The sequence below is a fragment of the Ictidomys tridecemlineatus genome, chromosome 10, assembly GCF_052094955.1.
Source record: "Ictidomys tridecemlineatus isolate mIctTri1 chromosome 10, mIctTri1.hap1, whole genome shotgun sequence".
NCBI classification, from domain to species: Eukaryota; Metazoa; Chordata; class Mammalia; order Rodentia; family Sciuridae; genus Ictidomys; species Ictidomys tridecemlineatus.
In genome coordinates this window covers 124,732,306-124,752,340 of record NC_135486.1, presented here as the reverse complement: position 1 = coordinate 124,752,340, position 20,035 = coordinate 124,732,306, and the positions used below count along the sequence as shown (strand labels likewise).

The 20,035-nt window shown below is 50.6% G+C and overlaps 2 protein-coding genes and 1 long non-coding RNA gene across 7 annotated transcripts; 1 reads left to right on the top strand and 2 right to left on the bottom strand.

Moving 5' to 3' along the window:
• Positions 1-1,528: 1,528 nt before the first annotated feature.
• Aldoa (aldolase, fructose-bisphosphate A) lies at positions 1,529-7,340 on the bottom strand. Of its 4 annotated transcripts, XM_013357910.3 has the most exons (10): positions 5,777-5,921; positions 4,604-4,781; positions 4,269-4,401; positions 3,962-4,173; positions 3,242-3,296; positions 2,986-3,146; positions 2,559-2,642; positions 2,278-2,452; positions 1,915-2,114; positions 1,529-1,820 (listed from the first exon to the last, which is right to left on the bottom strand). In XM_013357910.3, exons 2-10 carry the CDS (start codon positions 4,766-4,768, stop codon positions 1,725-1,727), a joined length of 1,281 nt encoding a protein of 426 aa, XP_013213364.2. In that variant the 5' UTR covers positions 4,769-4,781; positions 5,777-5,921; the 3' UTR covers positions 1,529-1,724. The 4 variants fall into 4 exon arrangements, with proteins under 4 accessions (XP_013213364.2, XP_013213365.1, XP_005323880.1 ...); XM_013357911.3 differs by lacking the exons at positions 4,604-4,781; positions 5,777-5,921 and adding an exon at positions 7,201-7,340; XM_005323823.4 differs by lacking the exons at positions 4,604-4,781; positions 5,777-5,921 and adding an exon at positions 6,912-7,056.
• On the top strand, positions 6,065-19,867 carry LOC144367502 (uncharacterized). The gene is made up of 7 exons (XR_013426951.1): positions 6,065-6,332; positions 12,869-12,943; positions 17,358-17,453; positions 17,842-17,894; positions 17,987-18,114; positions 18,442-18,572; positions 19,642-19,867. It is a non-coding gene; the product is annotated as an uncharacterized LOC144367502 (long non-coding RNA).
• Positions 7,198-18,001, bottom strand: LOC110597981 (uncharacterized). Of its 2 annotated transcripts, XM_021725497.3 has the most exons (6): positions 14,087-18,001; positions 13,811-13,846; positions 13,153-13,296; positions 12,751-12,900; positions 7,447-7,943; positions 7,198-7,283 (listed from the first exon to the last, which is right to left on the bottom strand). In XM_021725497.3, the coding sequence occupies exons 2-5, from the start codon at positions 13,814-13,816 to the stop codon at positions 7,830-7,832; spliced, it is 414 nt and encodes a 137-aa protein (XP_021581172.1). In that variant the 5' UTR covers positions 13,817-13,846; positions 14,087-18,001; the 3' UTR covers positions 7,198-7,283; positions 7,447-7,829. The 2 variants fall into 2 exon arrangements, with proteins under 2 accessions (XP_021581172.1, XP_077880216.1); XM_078024090.1 differs by lacking the exon at positions 13,153-13,296.
• Positions 19,868-20,035: the final 168 nt, after the last annotated feature.

The window sequence follows — 20,035 nt, the reverse complement described above, 5'->3', positions numbered from 1 at the left end:
ATTCCAAAATCAACCCCTGACACCATTCTATTGCCTGAACATTTTATTCCTTTTTTAAGAGGAGGAAACTGATTCAGAGAAGTTAAGTAACTTGGTTGTGGTTGCAGAGCTAAAAATTTGGAATCCAGAAAAGCTGTGTTCTCAGTTCTAGGTGTTTTTTTTTTCTCCTTTTTTCCTTAACTGCTTCTGGAACTCACATTGTTATAAAGATTAAAAAGACCAACACTCTCCAAACTGGCATTAAAACTCCTCTGCTTCCCTAGTCTTTTGCTGCAGGAAGAGGTAACTATTGATCTTTAAACAGTCTTTCCAGTCCCCTTGCCTTTATACATCATGCTGTCCTTAGTGTCATCTTCTACTGACCTTGTTTTCACTTGCTTTACTTCAGATTTTGTTTCCTCAGTTGAGTGAGGCCAAGAAGAGAAATGGCTCAAAGTTTTGAAGAGATGGATTTTGTTTTTTTTGGCTGGGGGCGGTGGGGCGCGGGGACACAACAGGGAGTACTGAGGATCAGACCCAGGGACATACACGTTAGGCAAGTGCTTTCCCACTGGGTAACACTTCCAGCCCAGGATTGGTTTGGTTTTGGATAAGCAGACAGAAAGGAGCGACTAAGTTTTTAAATTCCTAGAAGGTGGTAGATATCCAGTCAGTGCTATGTAGATCACTGTCGGAATTTTGTAGGATCAGGGAGATCAGAAAGGTCAAGATTTTTTTCTTGAGGGAAGCTTGGAATGGAAAGGATCTGCACCAGGAAAGGGTGGGAGTGAGGAGGTTGCAAGAAATATGTGAAGTGGCAGGACTACTCAGTTCCGTAGTTATGGCTAAGATCTGCAGCAGCTAGGAACTGGTCTAGTTTCTGCTACACCCAAGACTGGGTGATAGGACAGGATTCACAGCACGGCCTGGGGCTGAATGTGGGGCCCTCATTATGGCTTCTTGAAATGCAGCAGCTCAGTTCTTAACCTGGAACCTGAGCTCTGTAGTTCATTGTGTGTGTATTTGCATCCTCAAAGCACAGGTATGTGGGAGATTCCAGGTTTTTCAAGGCATTCTGTGGTCCAAAGAGGCCTAAGAAGCTATTTCTAAACCCATCTCCTGTTAAAATGAGGAAATAGAGCTCGATAGCATTGATTAGGAGATGGACATTAGATGTGTCCAACAGTGCATCTTGGGCAAGATAAGCATAAATTGGGAATATCAGCACCCATTTTCATAGTGGTGGCTACTTTTGTCATGGGGTCTTCTGTACCCTTGAATGCAAGACTGTAGCCTTATAAGACTTAGGTGGTGACACCTGTAGTCCCCAACTCTGAACCTAGTTAGACAGGAAGAAAATTTGACAAGCTCTCAGCCTTTCTCAAAGCCCTGAGTAAGTAAAAAAACAGAGGAAGGCCCTACCCCACCCCTTCTACCCTTTTCCTGCCCAGGACAGATCAACACAAAACTAGGGCTCTTTCCTCTTCTGTGCTCAGCCACCTCCCCTGGCCCACCCTGCCTTAGATGCCACAAGACACGGACAACAGACTCCCCCTTAAATAGTTGTTTATTGGCAGTGGGCTGGAAGGGGCGATGGAGTTAGCGCACACAAACACCACACACCAAAGTCACGAGGGAGGCAAGAGTGATGGGAAAGAGCCTGGAGCCCCATGTGGCCCCCTCTTGAAGAGTGAGTGTGAGCAGGGGCCTGGAGTGTTGAGGGGGCAGCCTGAGAATGCCTCAGCTTAGTAGGCATGGTTAGAGACGAAGAGGGACTCGCTGGCTGCAGCCCCGGCCTGACCACTTGGGGTGTACTTTCCTTGACAGGCGAGGCTGTTGGCCTAAGAGGGGAGAGGAGCCAGTGTGAGAAGGTCTCTTCTCAGAGTCCCTCCCATCCACCCAGACACACCCTGCCACCATCTGCCCCTGCCTTACCAGGGCTCGCTTGATGTACTCCTCCTGGGCGGTCTTCATGTTCTCCTTCTTCCCACCCCAGGCCTTCAGAGCAGAGGCCTGCAAGGCTCGGCCATAGGAGAAAGTCAGAGCCCATGGCTTCAGGAGGGGACACTTGTTGATGGCATTGAGATTGATAGATGCCTCCTCCTCACTCTGCCCTCCAGACAGAAAGGTGATTCCTGTAGAACAAGGGCCAAAATAGGGGTGGGGCTTTAGCCAGAGACCCAGGAAACAGGAAGAAGCCCTTAGACACTGCTCTGGAAAGCAGACCAGTTGGGCTCCAGGGTTGTAGGCACAGTTCATCTACCTCCGGGAGGCCAAGACAAGGGAGGTAGGCCTCACCGGGGACGGCAGGGGGCACTGTGCGGCGCAGTGCTGTGACAGTTGCCATGGCAATCTCTTCATGGGAGTACTTCTGGGTGCAGGCATGGCCTGGGGTGACCATGTTGGGCTTCAGCAAGGTGCCTTCCAGGTAAATGTGGTGGTCACTCAGAGCCTTGTAGACAGCAGCCAGAACCTAGAGGAGGGCAAAGTCAAAGTGGACAGGTAAGGTATGAGCCCAAGGTTTGGACTCTGCTGCCCATTCCACCACACCATCCCAGCTGAACAGACAGGCAACCTACCTTCTCAGTCACATACTGACAGCGCTTTAAGTCATGGTCCCCATCAGGAAGGATCTCAGGTTCCACAATGGGCACGATGCCATTCTGTCAGGGGAGGGACAGAGTAGCCACAAGGCCTCATCACCTAGAACCCCACCCACAGGTCCTCACAGCCATTGGCCAGGATCTTATCTTGATGATGATAGGAATGCATGGCATCAAAGCCCTCAGTAGATTACTGCTGACAGGCATCTCAGATCCACCCAGGCAATCCCTATTCTGCCCCTCTGCCTTACAGCATGTCCTCCCAGGGCCCAGCCTCATGTTCAGTGCATATTGGGAACAGCAACTTTGGGGGAGGTAGGTATCCTGGCAGATGGGGGACAAGCTAGCCCATACTGGGACCAAATGAGGTGGGAGGTGGCCTTTTGGGGACCTGCAGTCCCACCTGCTGGCAGATGCTGGCATAACGGGCCAGAACATTGGCATTTTCCATGATGGCAAGAGATGAGGGGGTGTGTTCCCCAATCTTCAGCACACAGCGCCACTTGGCAAAGTCAGCTCCATCCTTCTTATACTGGGCACAGCGCTCAGACAGCCCATCCAGCCCTGAAGAGAAAACGAAGGAGTCAGAGCATGATGGGAGAGGGAGGGATGCATCTCCACTCGCTGGCTGGCAGGGGAAAGATCCAAACAGTTCTCACCTTGGGTGGTGGTCTCGCCGTTTGTTCCCGCCAGGGGCACCACACCCTTATCTACCTGTTGGGATGGATGAGGGTAATGATCTCTAGTATCTTTTCCTCCTCCCTCAACCCCAACCTCACTTAATCTCTCACCGACCTCTCCAAGCTTGCCCATATTTTTACTTAGTTATAGCACCCAGACCTGTGAGGTGTGATGCATTGGAATATTTTTCCACAAGAATATTAATTGGATTGAGTGTCAGGACACCTGGGCTCTACCACTCACTAATGCCGAGCAAATGATTTTACCTCCCTGAACTTCTGGCTTTTCACCTGTAATGCCTTGCTTTTAGAATTATAAAGATTAAGAATGCCAGGACTGGGGTTGTGGCTCAGCGGTAGAGCACTCGCCTAGCACATGCGAGGCCCTAGGTTCGATTCTCAGCATTACATAAAAATAAACAGTACAACTAAAAAAAAAAAAAAAAAAAAAAGAAAAACCATTAAAAAAAAGAATGCCACTGTGGCTATAGTATCTGCCTAGCATGCAGGAAACTATGGGTTTGATCCCCAGCACCACACACACACAAACAAGTCCGAGTACACCATAAAGTCTGTAACCAAGGCTCCACCCTAGTCTTTAGACTCCCCAACTCAATATTCATCCCCTGTCCTATTAATCTGGATTCCTTTCCCTCACATTCATTCCCAAACTTAAATCCTGAGGCCCTGCTCCCTCACCTTGATGCCCACGACACCACCCTTGGATTTGATGACTTGGGGGAAGGAACGCCCATCATCCGCCTTCTGGTAGAGTGTCTCATGGAAGAGGATGACACCCCCAATGCAGGGATTCACACGGTCATCAGCAGTCAGCAGCAGCTGGCGGTAGAAGCGCCGATTCTCCTCAGTGTTCTCAGTGCCAATGGACTGCAGCCGCTTGGCAATGCTTCCTGGAAGGGAGCATCACATGGGAGAATAAAGAGATTGACCTGTCACTTCCAACCCTGGGCCCTCCTCCCACTCTTGTCTTGGGCCAGCACCGTACCCGTGGACTCATCTGCTGCCAGGATGCCCTTTCCCGGAGCCACAATGCGGCGAGCTATCTCAGACAGCTCCTTCTTCTGCTCCGGGGTCAGTGCTGGGTATTGATAGGGCATGGTGCTGGTGGTAGCAGGTTCCTGGGTAAAGGAGACAGATGGAGGTAGAGTAGTTAGCTGGGACTTCTCATGGTCGCCCAGTGAAAGAGGCCCCTTTCTTGGAAGTCAGGGGAATCGATCCCTACCTCCCCTGCCCCACACCCTGGCAGGTCCTGGGGCACTTCCTGTCCCCAACTCTCCCCTACACCCGACTTCCCTATACTAGGCCTGCCTCCTCCTGTACCTTTCCTAACTCTGTCTGTTGCTGGGTTTGCTCCTGAGTTTGTTGCTGGGTGTTTCCCAGCTGAGAGTGGGGTTGCCCACTGGCAACTGGGGGAAAGGAAAAAGCCATAGCCAGGGACAGGCGGGTCATGTTGAAGCCGGCCCCTTCTGGCTTGCGCCTTGCCATGGGGTCACCTTGCCTAGAAACAAAACCGAACCGAAGTATTTTAGAATTTAAAGGTCATGAGTAGGGCAGAGGGCCCCAAATCTCATGTGAAAGGTCCCAGAGAAGGTAAAGATCTGTGCATCCAGCCACACCACGGGGGGGGGGGGGGGGTGGGGGGGGGGGGGGGTCTGAGATTAAAAGAACCCAGATCTCCCGACTGCTATTAGGGTGTTCCTTCCAATCCGCCCAAGATCCCATGGCTGGCCTAGGCTCCAAGGCTTCAAGGACATCCCAAGGTCAGGCTTCTCCCCCCAGGGTGAGGGGAGGGTGTTAGGGAAAAAAGTAGGAGGTAATCGAAAGCCCAGGGAAGGGCAGCCCAGCAAGCCCAGTCGGAGGTGGAGGGAAGGGTAAGGTTCGCCCGTGCTCACTGCTCATACAGGGAAAGAGAATGTTGAGGGGAGGCAAGCGCCCCACCCCTTCCCTGAAAAATGCTCCTGTCTGTTTGCACGGCTGCAGCAGTTCCAGGCTTAGAATCAAGATCTCAAGGAAAGATAGGGAAAGTGTTAATGGGTCATGAGGCCCAGCTGAGGAGTTTTCCCCCAATACCAGGGGCTCAGGGTCTCCAGGGGCAGGAATCACCCGCCACCCAGTTGTGCAAATCCTGAGGCAAGTATAAGCTGCGTCCACCCCTCTTTGCCTTTCGGGATCTCTATCGAGGCAAAGGGACCCTACGACTTTGTACCGGGGGTCCCTGCAAAGATAGGGATTGGGGTAATGGTCCTTCATCTCGTCCTGCTTCCTCCCCCGCCATGACTCAGCGTGGTGCTGCTTCGTTGCGCAGCTAACCGAGGGAGCTAGAGCTGGAGAGGGTTGGGGAGTAGCGGCCTGGAGAGCAAGTCTGTGGGGTGGTAGTGGGAAGATACTGGCCACAATCCCCGGGTGGGGGCTCCGCGAAGGCGCCCCACCCGCCACTGCCCCAGGATCCTTCTCCATGGTTCCAGACCCTCGCACGTGGCTAGGGGCGCTCACCTGGCACAGAAGGGGGCGGGTTTGTGGGGTGCGGCGGCGGAGGGCGGTGGGCTGGCGGGTGGACTGAGATGCGAACGCTGCAGTCGTCACCGGAACCGGGTTCTGCGGCGCGTTCCGAGAGGAACGAAGCCTATTCAGATCCCAAGGGGGCGGCGCAGGGGGCGGGCGGGAGGAGGCGACTCTGGTCTTTTAAAGACACCGCTCCGCCCTCCACTGGGTTTTTTCCTTTACCGGGGACTGGAGGCGTCCAATTGCAGGCGAGGGACAGTGCGCAAGGCCGCCCAGAAAGGCGAAGCTAGGAGGCGGCTCTTGGGAGGGGACAAGGCAGCTAGAATACGATCCCACCCCCATCCCCCCAGGACGTGACTCGGGCCACATCCCGCGGGTCGCCAGGGCCCTCCCCTCCCTTATACTTCCCCCCCACTCAGTCTGGCGCGCTCTGGAGTGCGGTGACTCAGCCGGAATTTTGGCACGGGATGAGATGGGGATGGGGAGGTGGGGGAAAAGCGATAGAAGAAGAATCAAAAGATACGAAGGCTGGCTTCTCTCCTCCCAGGTACCATCCCCGCGCCAGGGCAGCCCCAGCTTCCGGCCAGCGTGGTTGCATTGCATGTCACATCATAACCAAATCAAGAGGTCGGGCGTCTGCCTGCCTCGCCCGTGGGCTGTCCTGCTCGGTGCGGAGCTGATCCCTCCCAGTCCTTAACTCAGGCGCAAGAGAGGCGGGGAGAAGGGCGGCGAACGGAAGCACTGGGAGCGGAAGAGAGCGGCCTGGGCTTGCAGACAGCCGTAGCGAGGCCTTCCCCTAGGTGTGGGGTCCCGCCCTGGCAAGGGGTTCCCGCGTCAGCGTAGAGTCGGGCCGGGAAGGCCAGCCTGGCCTGCTCTGGCACATGCGCTTTCGCCCGCTGCTGGTGCAGACTTGAAAACCAGACTGTGCGGAACTAACCGGCTAGGACTTGGCCTAAACAAGTGTCCCTGAACCTGAATTCCTTCTCCAATACAAAATCCACCCCCGCGCTGATCCGCAGATTTCCGATTTCCGCGCTCCCAGATATTTATTGAGCTTCCCGAATCCTTCCCCCATTCCGACCCCTTCGGCCCACCCCCACCCCACAGAGTTCGGCTAGCTGCCCACCTGCTGCGAGGCTGAAAGGGAGGCGCAGGCAGAGCGTGGTCGTGGTCGGCGGCGAGAGAGCCAGGCGGACACTGGGTTATAAGGCAGCTCCTGCCCTCCCCCCACACACAAATGTCCCCGACCTTCACGGTAACCCCTGCCCTTTCGCCGCCACGGATCCCCGGCAAAGGACCTATATTTAGGGAAACCTGAAGCCCCTGACATTCAAGCCAGCTGGGGCCCTCCGTGGGGGAAGGAGGAGGAAGCCTTGGGTCTGCCCTAGGGGGAGGAGGGGTCCCCTCCCACTCACCGGTACTTCAGAGGAAATTTCTTCCTTGGAGACCTAGACTGAAGCTCTTGGTTGTCAAGAGAAATCAATCTTAGACCCGAGGTCTGTGGGGAGGGAAAGGAGTACAGGCAGTTAGATGGGGTGGCCACCCTGCCTCCTCCCATGCCTCCTCTGATTCCCTCCTCCCCGTGGCTCTGGGACTCATGGTGGCTCCTTTTTTTTTTTTTTTTTTTTTAAGAGGGAGAGCAGATGCAGGCAAATACTCACCTCCTAAAATAACCAAGAGTCCATGAACGGGGTGTGGTTGGGCACCCCTAAATCCTGACACTCAAGGCCAGCTGAGTCCCACCCATCATGCAGTCTGTGGTGAGCAATGCTCCCCGCATCCTCCAAATCAAATACAATAGTTTACTTGGGGAGGGAAAGAGGGGCAGCCTCTCTCCCTCCCACCCTCCAAAGGAGCTGCAGTCCAGCTGCCCAAGGGCTCTCTGAGCCCTGCCTTGCAGGTAACCCGGCCCTCCAGTTGCCAGAGTGGTGAGCCATTTGTGGTTCCAATGGCCTGGAGAAAAAGTGTCTTGGGGGCCCTGAGGGAGGGGAGCATGTGGGCCCTGGGGGCTGGCTGCTCCCCAAAGGGCAGGGATCCTGGGTCCTCATCGGAGCTTGATCTCAAAGCAGAGACAGTTGAGGCTCTGGCAATCAGGAAGTTGGCAGGCACAGGCACAGTCACAGAGCGGGCAGCAGCGGGGGCACTGAGGAGCCCAACCCTAAGGAGAGGAGAGAGTGGTGAGGCAGGACCAGAGCCGCAGTCTGTTTCCCTCCAAGGGGAGAAGGAAACAGAGGGGCTGTGGAAGTTGCAACTGCTAGTGGTATAGAGAGTACCATCCACCCTGTAATCCCAGAGATCGGGAGGCTGAGACAGGAGAATCATGAGTTCAAAGCCAGCCTCAGCTAAAGGGAGCTGCTAAGCAACTCAGTGAGACTGGTCTTTAAATAAATATAAAATAGGCAGTTAGATGGGGATGCGGCTCTTTTTTTTTTTTTGAGATCCCTGAATCCAATCCCCAGTGCCAAAATAAAGTACTATCCACCATTCCTGAGAACAAAGCTATTCCCTGTGCTGCTGGGAAATCAGCAATGAGGCAGTGTTCTAGCATTTCAGCTCAGGAGCTGGAGCCAATTACATAAGGGTTCTCTCCTTCTTCCCATTGCTTATATAAGGAGGCTGAGCACCAGTGGGCCCTTGGTCTATGCTAGAATTGAGGTGTCCCAGTGAAGGTGGTTCTGCTACAACCTCATGGCCTTGTGCAATTGAGAGGCAATAGGAAGAGAAAGCATGCGTGTTTTTCTGTCCATCATGAAAAGAATTGCAGTGGTTATATGGACTTCTTTCTTGGCATGAGACCCAACTGCAGGATGTCATTCATTGTTGAGCCCAACTTTGTGTAGGGCACAGACTACATTCATGAATGATTTTTATTTTATTTTATTTTTTAATATTTATTTTTTAGTTCTCGGCGGACACAACATCTTTGTATGTGGTGCTGAGGATCGAACCCAGGCTGCACGCATGCCAGGCAAGCGCACTACCGCTTGAGCCACATCCCCAGCCCCACGAATGATTTTTAAAACTTTCTAGTTTTCTTTGAAAAATGAAAATTTCAATTTTTTTAAATTTAAGATTATATCTTTTAATTATCACAGTCCTGAAGAGTGGGCCTCTTAATAAAACGGAAATAGAGGCTCAGAGAAGGGAGTGACCTGCCCAAGAGAAACAGTAAAGCTGGGATGGACCAGGGTCTGCTAGTCTTTAGGCCTACGATGCCCCAGTCCCCACTATCTCCCAGGACTAAGCATGTCAACTTCATTCTGGGGTACAAAGGCAGGCCAGTTTTTCTCCTGTCCTCCACTGGGCCAGTGTAGGGAACTTGGCAGGTGTCCAATATGCAGAAAAATGTTGAATGAATGGATGAATCTAAACACTTCATTTTTCCCTCTTTATGCAAAAATAAGAGGGCTTCTAAGCTCCAGGAAAACAACGTCTGTTGGTCAGGGAAAAGGAACATCATGTCCTTACAGATAGGGAGACCTGACCCCTCCACTTACTGCTCCTCTGCCTGGGACAAGGATGATCTGCAACTGCCCCAGGCATGGACTGGAGGCAGGCCAAATGGCTGGAGTGGGACACACCCAGGATGGCTGTATGACAGAAGATTGGCTCCTTGAGGAGTAACAGTCACAGTTGCACTGTTCAATCAGAGACTGGGCCAAGCCAGGAATAGGGGAATGACCTTTTCAACAGCTGAGGTTTCGGGGTGCGGTGTCAGATGACTGGTGAGATCAGTGTCACTAGGGTTCCAGCAAGGGGAGGGGATTTGCCAACGGCAGGCAGAGGGGTCTGAATTGGGCTGTGCTAATGTCTACAGAGGGAGAGGGCTAGAGGTGTCACGGTGGAAGGGAGAAATGGTTTTTGTGTGTTTGATGAGGGTGTGGTTTAGGGGTGTCTCTGGGGAGTCCCAGTTTGGGGATGATGTTGGCTCTGTGGGTTTTGAGGACCACTCCATCATTCTGTACACAGAGCTGGTGGCTGAGAGCAACTATACTGCCCTTACCTCAGAAACAGGGTATTAAAAGCATTTCTTGGCTCTGTGCACTGAAGGGTTTAGATCCAGTCATTAATAACTGGCTAATGGGTTTCTTGACTCTCACAAGCAGCCATGTGGCTTCTGGAAGGAATCTGCTGTTTAAGTACATTAAACAAGGACTCCACAAGACTGTTAACCCTTGCATTTCTAGAACTAGGCTCTTTCACTTTGGAATTTCCCTTGATCTTCGTGAGGACCAGTCATCATTTTACAGATTACAGCTCAGGCTTGAAATTCAGAAAGGCCCAGGCTTCAGTCTCAGCTTGGCTAATTCATGTTCTGAACCTCAGTTTCTCCATCTCTAAAATCAACACAGCACCTGCTTCACAGGGTCACTTGGAGAGTCAGTGGGAAGCACTGAGCCTATACCTGATAGGAGCATTCTCACCACTGTAGTTCCAGTTCCCCTTAACAGTAATTCTCAACACTGGTGTGAATCAAAATTATGTGAGAGCTCATTAGAAGGTCACAAACTACAGTCCCACCCCACACCTACTGAGTGGCTTTCCCTTTAACTCCCCCACCTGCTTCTGATCACACACATGGCTGTCAATCAACCCATGATATCATACCCTCCTTACATTCTACGGTAATTGCCTATTTCTCTCTGTCCATGTAAGCCCTGGGAGGGGGACCTTGTCTGTGCTGTTTCTGCTGAGCCCCTGGGGTCCAGCACAAAGCCTCAACAGTGACTTCATAAATATTTTGATGAATTTTTAAGTAAAAGGATGAGATCCTCACCATTTGCCAGTGAAAGCAACATGGCAGGCAGGTTTTTTCCTGAGAAAGGAAAAGAGCCCTGGGTTTGTGGTCTGGCTGGCCCAGTTGTGTGACCTCAGGCAAGTCACTTAAGCCTCTGTGAGCTTAAATGTCCACAACTGTAATACAGGCAGAGCTCTGTCACCTTTGTGACTGTCATTGTTACTATAAGGAAACTAGCAAACACAGGGACTGCAGTGTACTTTGAGGAAAGAGCTCAAGGACAGAATGACCCTGCCTGCCCTTGGCTCTCTACATCCCTTCCTGCCCAGTTCCAGCAGAAGCTGGAGAGGTTCAGGCCCTAAAGTCTCCAGGTCTGGAGCCTTGCCAATCCTATAGCCTTGAATTGGCAGGTGGGGGGACCCAGTCCTTTTTTACAGTACATCTCACCCCACCCTCTCTCCTAAGGAAGAGATGCTTCCCTGTCAGTTTACCTCATGCATACAGACAGGCAAGGGGACTGTGTCCCCAGGACAGGGGGCCACAACTCACTTTGTAATTGGGCATCTCCTATAAGATAGGAGTTTCTAGATAGAACCCAAGGTCGTCTTTTTTCTTCCCCTTTCCCTCTCATCAGTAATGCTGGGGCCCTACTCCTGGCTATTCCTGGGGAATCAGAAGCAGATTATTTGAAAGAGGAGAGCTCCTTGTCCCACAGTTTATTTTGAAACTCAAAACATCTGCCAGAAATTTGCAGCAAGCCCAGTCAGCCCAAGTTTTGACTTTGCTGGGGCTTGTTCTTTTATCCCCCACTTTCTCCTAGGGAGGTCACCGCTCCAAGGGCAGAAGCTTTGCTGTCTAATTCTCTGAGCTCAAAATATCACTGTCTAGAAAGGTGGTCGATCACTAAACATCTTTAAACCCACAAATGTAAAAATGGCTTGTCTTCAGTGAGCCAGGCTTCTCCCCTGAGGATTCTGCCGCTGCTAGGACTGTGGAGCAATTTTCTAAGCAAGGCTTCGCTGGGTAACACTGAAAAGCCATTAAACTTTCCCAAGCCAGTTTACCCCCCTGCAGAAAGGGCATAATAATACTTATCCACCTACATGTTCAGGCATGGAGAGGCGGCCAAGGTATCATGTCAAGTTTAAAGGACAGGTAGCAGTTGTGGTGATATGGTCTATATGGTGTGACTCCATTTTTGCCAAATAATAGTAAGGTGCAGCAGTAATAGTACTGGATATTAGCATATGAGGGACATACACAAAATGTAGCCACTTTGGATTTGAGAATTTGTTTATAAAGTGATTTATATTTTGTGGTTTTACATGTGTGCTTTGCAAATAATACTTTTTGTAATGCTTTTTGAAATATTTTGTAAACATATATATAAGTTTTTAAAAATACCCAACTAGCCAGGTATGGTGGCACATGCCTGTAATCCCATTGGCTTGGGAGGCTGAGGCAGGAGGACCACAAGTCACCCTCAGTAACTTAGCAAGGCCCTAAGCAACTCAATGAGACCCTGTCTCAAAATATAGTATAAAAAAGGGTTGGGGACATGGTTCAGTGGTTAAGAACCCCTTGGTTCAATCCCTCTACAATAAATAAATAAATAAATATGCAATTCACATAACTAGCAATGTATCAATTAAAAGTTAAAAGTGAAATAAATACCTAGATCTCAGGGTTTCTAGGAAAAATAATAATGCCAATAAAGTGGTGTTCTCTGGGACATAATATTCACTCAATGACTCTCAGGTGCTCTGGGAGCTATTTTTCCTTTTTTTGTTTTTTTCAGTCCCCATAAGTGAGTTATGAGTTCCCAGACCCTTTTAAAAATTTTTTTGAGATGGATCTCGCTAAATTCTTGAGGCTGGCCTCAAACTTATAATCCACCTTCCTCAACCTCCTGAGTTGCTGGGATTACAGGCATGTGCCACTGTGCCTGGCTTAGCTATTTTCCTTTTAACTACCATTTTCAGAAGTGTTGATTACGTGCTGTGCATGTTGCACAGATCACCTTTCCCTGGCGGTTGCCCTATTTTCCTCAGGTAGCCGTCATCGTTAGACAGGACCTGATGTGTTGTTATGTTGTCTTCACATAGCTCAATACCTGAACCGTGCCTCACCTAGAGTTGGTGCTCAGTAACAAATGTGATTGAACAGAGACAATAAAGGCACAGATCATCCCTAGATCAGAGCTCTGCGGGGCAGGGTGAGAACTCACAGCTTCGCTGGGTTGAGGGCAGCAGGCATCCAGGTAGCGGCCAGGGCTGGGCAGAGGGAAGTCACAGGCTTCTGCACAGGTCCAGCAACAGTCTTGTAAGGCACCTTTCTTCCTGCAGGGGGAGCTGCAGTCTGCGCAGCAGCCCTGGGCCTAGGAGATGGGAGGGCTCAGGATCCTGAGAGCAGCAGAGCAGGTAGGTAGGGACGGCTGAAACTCCCTTTAGGGAGGGGGCGAGATAAGGATGGCCTGGGGACAGGGAGGAGGGACTCCTGGTCCCACGAAAAGGATCCATGCAGGGACTATAGGGTGAAGGTGCCTCATAGTAAAAGTCTGAGATGAGGGGCAGATTGACTGGCATCCCGTTTTCCAGAACCCACCCTTTATTCCTCACGGCCCCCTCACCAGCAGGAAGTGCCTAGTCAGCAGCACTAGGCCCAGCAGCAACAAGTAGATGCCCACCGCAATGAAGACGATGGCAGGAATGGGCAGCAGCAGGGGAGGGCTGCTGGCAGAAGCCTGGGTTGGATCCCATGGGCTAGAGGAGGCCTGGACAAGCAGAGGAAGGGGGGGGTGACAAGGAGGTGGGGGGGCAGCAGGAACACAGAAGGACACAGGGGTGGCTGGGGGAGGAGCAACCACTAGATCAGGGAGAAAGAGTCAATTGGATGACCCCTTGACTCACCATCTTGTCCCCCAAACCTGCCTTTTCCCCTGTCATCCCCATTTCACCGCCATCCAATACTTCTAGAATCTCCCAGGACTTAAAAAACTCTTCTCTTAAGTTCGCTTCTCCAAACAGACCCCATCTCTAACCCCATTGCCACCACTTCACCCTCTCTCCCTGATGACTTGGTAGACTCTTTATCTTGCCGGGAACACCGGAAATGTGCCCTCCAGCTGTTAGTCCATCCAGGACCCTGTTTTTCTCCCAGCTCTTGTCCTAAGCTGGAAGGGCTGGGTAAAAAGCTCCTTCCCCAGCCTTAGCTGGAGGCGAGCAAAGTCAAGGGGAGCTGAGGCGCGGAGGGGGCCGCAGCAGGGTAGGGAAGGGGCCTGGACTCACGTCCATGGGGCAGGGCTGCGCTAGTCACTCCAGGAGCTGCAGAGAAAAAGAAGGTCCTGGGCTCAGAGGCTGAGAGGGGCCGCTGGCCCGGGCGCCCTCTCCTCCTCCCATTTCCCGTGTGGGGAAACTGAGGCCCACTAACGGCTCTGGTCTGGACCGTGGTGGGTGGTCCTGGGATGCAGGGGCGGCGCCTTCCTCCCAGGCCCCAGCCGGGCCCAGGTCACGCCCCTCCGCGGTCCCACACCCGGGCTCCCTCGGTCCACGCATCCCCATCACCTGCACCCTCGGAGCCGCAGGCAGTTCACAGATTCCGCGCCCGCGCTGGGTCCAATCCGCCGTGGCGCCAGCACCGCCCGGGACCTTGCGTTGCTTCTTGCTGTTGCCATAGGGACCAGAGTGCCGCGCCTACGGCGGCCGCCGAGACTCAAACACCCTCTTCCCGCCTAGCTTTTCCCGCCTGATTTTCGGCCAAGGGTTCTGAACCGCCATCCTTTGGGCTTTCCGGCTGGAACTGAACCGGAATAGCGAACTGTCACCTGCCTAGGTCGGATCTCCTTCAGGCGCTGGCCGTTGGAGGTGCCGCCCTGGATTCTGGGTGCTGCAAAGGAAGGACTGAAACCCTGGGCTACTGAACCAATTTGCTGTGTGACTTGGCCCAAGTTAATGAGACTGAGTCTATTTCCTCATCTACAAAAAGGGGAGCCACCTGATTCACAGGAATATTGTGCAAATCAAAACTACTTGTTAATTGCGTGGAATTATCAATATTTTACCAACCTGACCTCATTTCTCCATTCTTACACCTATTTTTTTTTCAGCATTCACGTCATTGTCAAAGTTATTTCCCATCACACACAACAGATCTTGTTCCTTTTCTGCTTTCAATCTTCCAAAGGTTTCCTACTAGATCCAGGATAAAGCCACCACTGTGGGTCCTGGAGCTCTGACAATGAGGCCAATTTCCTGTCTTCACGTTGCTGGCATTCTACTGCAGGAGGGGAATCAGATAATATGTGTAAAACAAATCAGATTTGATGCCCAGTCCGTTCTTTTAAAGCTCCACATAAGATCTGTTGAAGGTTCCTGAGTTAGTGCTCAGGGTCTTACAGCTCTGTGGTTTTGCAGATACTATTCCCTTTGCCTATCACACCCTTCCCTTCATTTCCTCATGACAAACCTCAAGCCTGTGCTCAGTTGTGCCTCAGTGGGTTCTTGCTGCCAACCTCAGACAGAGGTGGATACTTTGGGCTCTGAGTTCCCACAGCCCTAGTTAGGCGCTGCTAGTCAAGCATCACCTTGAGGTATTTGACTTCTCCACTTCAGTGCCTGGCTTTCCAGGTAGACTGTGGGCTGGGGCCTAGTCTGATTCATCTCTGTAGCTCAAGCACTTGGCCTAGCCTCGGGGATCCCACAGTAATTAATACTCACTGATTCTATGAATGACCCGAATCCAACTCTGTCCATGAAGGAAGAAGTGTTGGTGCTGTCATCCAGGTGCCAGTGCTGCCCTGGCTGGCAAGGCCCTCAAGGATCCCCCTCTCACTCCTGGCCTTTGATTGCACACACATAAGCACACCTCCCATGGAGACCCCTGACTTCCTACGCGATGCTGCAGCCTGGTGTTTCCCCCCAATTGCAATGCCACACCATTCCCCCTTTTGCTCTTCACCCTGATGTACCTCCTGGTCACAGCTGCTGTCCCAGGAGGTTTCCTGTGCCATCAGGCAGCCACAGAAATTGCCAGGCACTGCGTCCCTGGCTTCCAAATTGCCCCTCCTACCTTCAACCACACCAAGGGGGTTCCCAACCACTCCCTCTGCCATCCTAGACCCCTGGGGGTTTGAGCCCAGAAAATAGGACTCTCCCCATGTCACCATTGTTGATTGGAAGGCAGGGTCTGATTGCCTTCTCGGGGCTGTCTTCTTACTTGATAGAGTCCCCGAGGATCAGGATGAGGCCAGTTCCCACCTTGGCCACAGGAAAGGCCTCTGGTGATACATATCCCCACCCTCTCTTCAGCCGGGGCCAACAGACACGTCAGCTTTGGCGAGGGTTCTGGACACAGCCATGGTCTGCAGTGGTCAGACTCACTGCTAATGGTGTTCTGTTCCTACTGTTGGCTCATACATTATGCAGGAAGGTGGACAGTGCACCAGGCCTTGTTGCCAGGCAGGCTAGTGGGAGGGGTGACGTATGCACCCCACTCTGCCAAAGCCCCACTTCTACCCACATCATACCATTTGTGGGAGACAGCGAGAAACTGACTTCACAATAGCTGGATAAACATCAGTGTCCCTCTCCCTGAAGGTTAAAACTGGGGATGTTGGATAGTATCACAGTTTTTTGTGCTGCCCTTAGGGAAGGGAGACATGCTCTGGATGATCCTGGGCCAGGTGGGAGACTGGCCACAGAGAAGGCCAGAGATGAAAGAAGCTTGTTCAGACTTGGGCCTGGGCCTGGGAAGAGCACCCGCAGATCTGATTTTGATCTAACCCTTCAGACCCCTCCTATGGCTAGCAGGCAGCATTGTCTCCTAGAGATTAAGCTCACCAGCCTCCTGATTATAAAAATGAAAGGCCTGTGCCTGGGTAATTACCCTGGAGGACCAAAGAGCTGAGCCAGCTTCAATAGAGGCCTCTCTGCAGACCTTATCTTATTTAATCCTCCCTGTAGACCTGGGTGACAGCAGCCATTATTTCCACTTTATAGATGGGAAAGAATGAGGCCTACTTTGGAAAACAGACCCTTTAGAATCAAGCAAGATCTGGCTATTGGAAATCTAGTTCTGACATTGTACCTGTGTGACCTCAGGCAGATCAACTGACCTCACTGAGCCTCAGTCTTCCTCACCTGGAAAGTGGGAACTTCCACAAGAAGCTGGCAGAATTTGTGATGGTTAGAGAAAGGGTTTGTAAAGTACCTAGCATGGAACAAGAGACCATTAAAATATCAAGAGAGCTCAGTGGTAGAGTACTTGCCTAATATGAGCAAGGCCCTGGGTTTGATCCCTAGAACTGCAAAACAACAACAAAACAATTAATGGAGATCACAATGGATACCTGGGAACTATGCTTTATGCATATCTTCTCACTTAATCATCTTGGCAGCCCTTTGTAGCAGCTCTGTTATTGTCCCCATTTATAGATAAGAAGCCCAAGGGACTCAAAGAAGGTGAGTCACTTATATAAGGACTCTTGGCTAGTGAGAGGGCAGAACCAGGATCCAGGTCCAGGCAATGGGACTTTGTGTATATACACAACAGGGGCTCAGAAAGGCACTGCAACTTGGCCAAGATTACACAGCCAACATATGGGGACTTGGGCCCTTGTTGTCTGTCTCCTTCTCCTCTGTTGTGCTTTTTTTTGGACTGGAATCACTTGGAATTGTACCTCACCTGGGACAGGTACAAACAAAAGTACTAAATAATAAATACCCAGGCACCCGGGCCAAGACTCTCCCCAGAGCACGAGTGGGGGGAATTGGGCCTTCTCTTGGTGTCAGGTGGGGAACAGGCCACTCTGACTGCTTATTGTTTACTTATTCACAGCCTGTGATGATATCACAGCTGCGCGCCGGCAGGCAGAGGCCCGCTGTGCCCAGGTAAAGAGGGTGAGCACAGCAGCCTGAAGCAACAGAGACCCAGGTAAACCAGTGGCAGGTCTGCCAGGACAGGATGCGGGGAGAGACTGGTGTGGGGAGCTGGGGGGAGCGGGGAGAGGGCAGTGCCACCCTACACTGCCCCTTTACATGCGGTGGTGGCCAAAAGCTTTCTGGCTGCACTCCCAGGCCAGGACTGGCTGGTACCATCTCCCTTTCTTCACAGGGGAGCCCACACACTTCTATAACACCCGACAAGTTGCAGTGTGCACAGTGCATCCCATCTTGGTTTATTTTAGGTGGTACAAACAGTTCAGCATCCACTTCCCTTTCAACACTTCTAAGATGGCTCCAGGAGAAAGTCTCCTTCTGCTGCCAGGACCTCTTAACACCTTTCTATCTGTGCTTATCTTTTTCTCTTTCTTTTAACCAAGAGACAGCAGCCTCCAGCTCAGAATATGCAGTGGGGACATCTTCTGGATAGAAGGTTATGGCCTGTCCAATTTATATATGTATATATGTTACTTGTCTATTTACAAGCGTTCTATTTCTTATCGTGATTAAAAACTTTCCTTTTAGTTAGACCCGGTGACAGTGATGCACCCCTGTGATCTCCAGCACACAGAGAAGCCCTGGGAAGAGAATCGGAAGTTCAAGGCCAGCCAGGACAACCTAGTGAGACCCTGTCTCAAATAAAATAAGAAAAGGTGGGTGTGTATCTTAGAAGTAAAGTACCTGTGGGGTTTCACCCCAATTTAAAAAAAAGTATCCTTTTAGAGTACATGGTTAAAAGTGGGAACCCAAGAATTCAGACTACTAGGTTCAAGTCCTGTCTCTGCCACTAACTACTACTTGTGTGACCTTGGGCAAGTCACATAGCCTCTCTGTGCCTCAATTTGTTCATCTGTACAGGGAAGGTATTTCTAAAGTTATTATGATTAGATAATATATTATTATTATTAGATAATATATGTAAAGGGCTTAGATTGGTGCCTGGCATCTGTCAATGTTGTATAATTATTTGCTATTATTAGGTCAAATAGTACAAAAACCAAAACAAAACCATTAACTGAAGTTCGGGAAACACTTCTTTGAATCCATTCCATCATTTTGCACATCAAGGAACAAAGGTTTGGAGAAGATAAGAAGCTAAGTGAGGACATTGGTAAGTTTTCAATTCCCAGTCTCATGATCAGTCATTTCAATAATGAATAAAAATACCTTTGAGTCTCGACTTATGCATTTGAAAAATGGAAACATCTCATTGGAGATTGGGAGAGTGTGTGTAAGGGGGACTCAAAATGTTTGTCAGTGTGTTGTTGCTCCTGAATTCTCAACTGGGGTACATTGCCCCTCAGAGGGCACAAACTGGTTCTTGGGTCAGGCACCATGGTGCATGCCTGTAATCCCAGCAACTCAGGAGGCTGAGGTAGGAGGATCCCAAGTTCAAGGCCAGCTTCAGCAACTAGCAAGGCCCTATGTAACTTAGTGAGATCCTGTCTCAAAACAAGAAGGGCTGAGGATGTGGCTCAATGATAAAGTGCCCCTGTGTTCAGTCCCTAGTACCCCTTAAAAATTGTTCTTGGGGCAAAAAATTCTTATTCTTTAACATATGAAGCACAGATATACATAAACAGATGTACAGTACATCTGTGTTATTAAAATTTTATGATGGGGGCTGGGAATGTGACTCAGTGGTAGAGTGCTCCCCTTGCATGTGTGAAGAACTGGGCTCAATCCTCAGTGCCTAAAACAATAAAAAAAAAATCACAATGGGCAGCAATTAGGAGGAAAAAATACACACACACACACACACACATTCAAGTTTTCTTAAAAGAGCAGTAATGGGGGGGAAAAAAAGTTGAGAAACACTGCTGTCAACCCAAGGCTGACCTACAAAGATTGTGACCCACTAGTGGGCTGTGAAATCATGACCAGCATTTGGGGGAACCACACAAAAGGCTGCACATAAGGACCAGGCAGTACTGAGAGAAAGTTCCCCAGGTGGAGGGAATTTTCCACTCTCAGTGGTAGAGCATATCTTAGCATACTCAAGGCCCTGGATTTGATCCCCAGAACTAATAATAATAATAATAATAATAATGATAGTAGTAGTAGTAGTAGTGGTAAAGTTTGCTTTCAGTTCAGTTCATAAAATAAAAGGTAATTCTGGGTGGGGGGGAGTCACTTTAAAAAAGTTGAAAGCCATTACTCTAAACCACTCTTTCTCCCAGATGCAGTGGTACATGCCTGAAATCCAGTGGCTCAGGAGGCTGAGGCAGGAGGAACTCGAGTTCAAGGCCAGCCTGAACAACTTAGTGAGGCCCTAAGCAACTTAGTGAGACCCTGTTTCAAATAAAAATAAAAGGGGCTGAGGATGTGCTCAGTGGTTAAGCACCCCTGGGTTCAATTCCCAGTACCTAATAATAATAATAAATGAATAAATAAGATTAAAATCGGGCTGTTGGTAGAGTGCTTGCCTCACATGCACAAGGCCCTGGGTTCAATCCCCAGCACCACACACACACACAAAAAAAAAAAGAAAGAAAAAGAAAAAAGAAAAAAAAAAGTACCTGGGGCTGAAAGATCAGTGGGTCAGTGGTAGAGCACTTGCCTAGCCATGTGTGA

Coding starts and splice junctions, on each gene's coding strand:
- LOC110597981 (XM_021725497.3), bottom strand. Junction 12,901..13,152: donor TGACTAGGCACTTCCTGCTG/GTGAGGGGGCCG, acceptor CCCATCTCCTAG/GCCCAGGGCTGCTGCGCAGA. Junction 7,944..12,750: donor GCCCTCAACCCAGCGAAGCT/GTGAGTTCTCAC, acceptor TCCTCTCCTTAG/GGTTGGGCTCCTCAGTGCCC.
- Aldoa (XM_013357910.3), bottom strand. CDS start 4,768: ATGGCAAGGCGCAAGCCAGAAGGGGCCGGCTTCAACATGACCCGCCTG. Junction 3,147..3,241: donor CGGCGAGACCACCACCCAAG/GTGAGAACTGTT, acceptor TTTTCTCTTCAG/GGCTGGATGGGCTGTCTGAG. Junction 2,453..2,558: donor GTCAGTATGTGACTGAGAAG/GTAGGTTGCCTG, acceptor GCCCTCCTCTAG/GTTCTGGCTGCTGTCTACAA.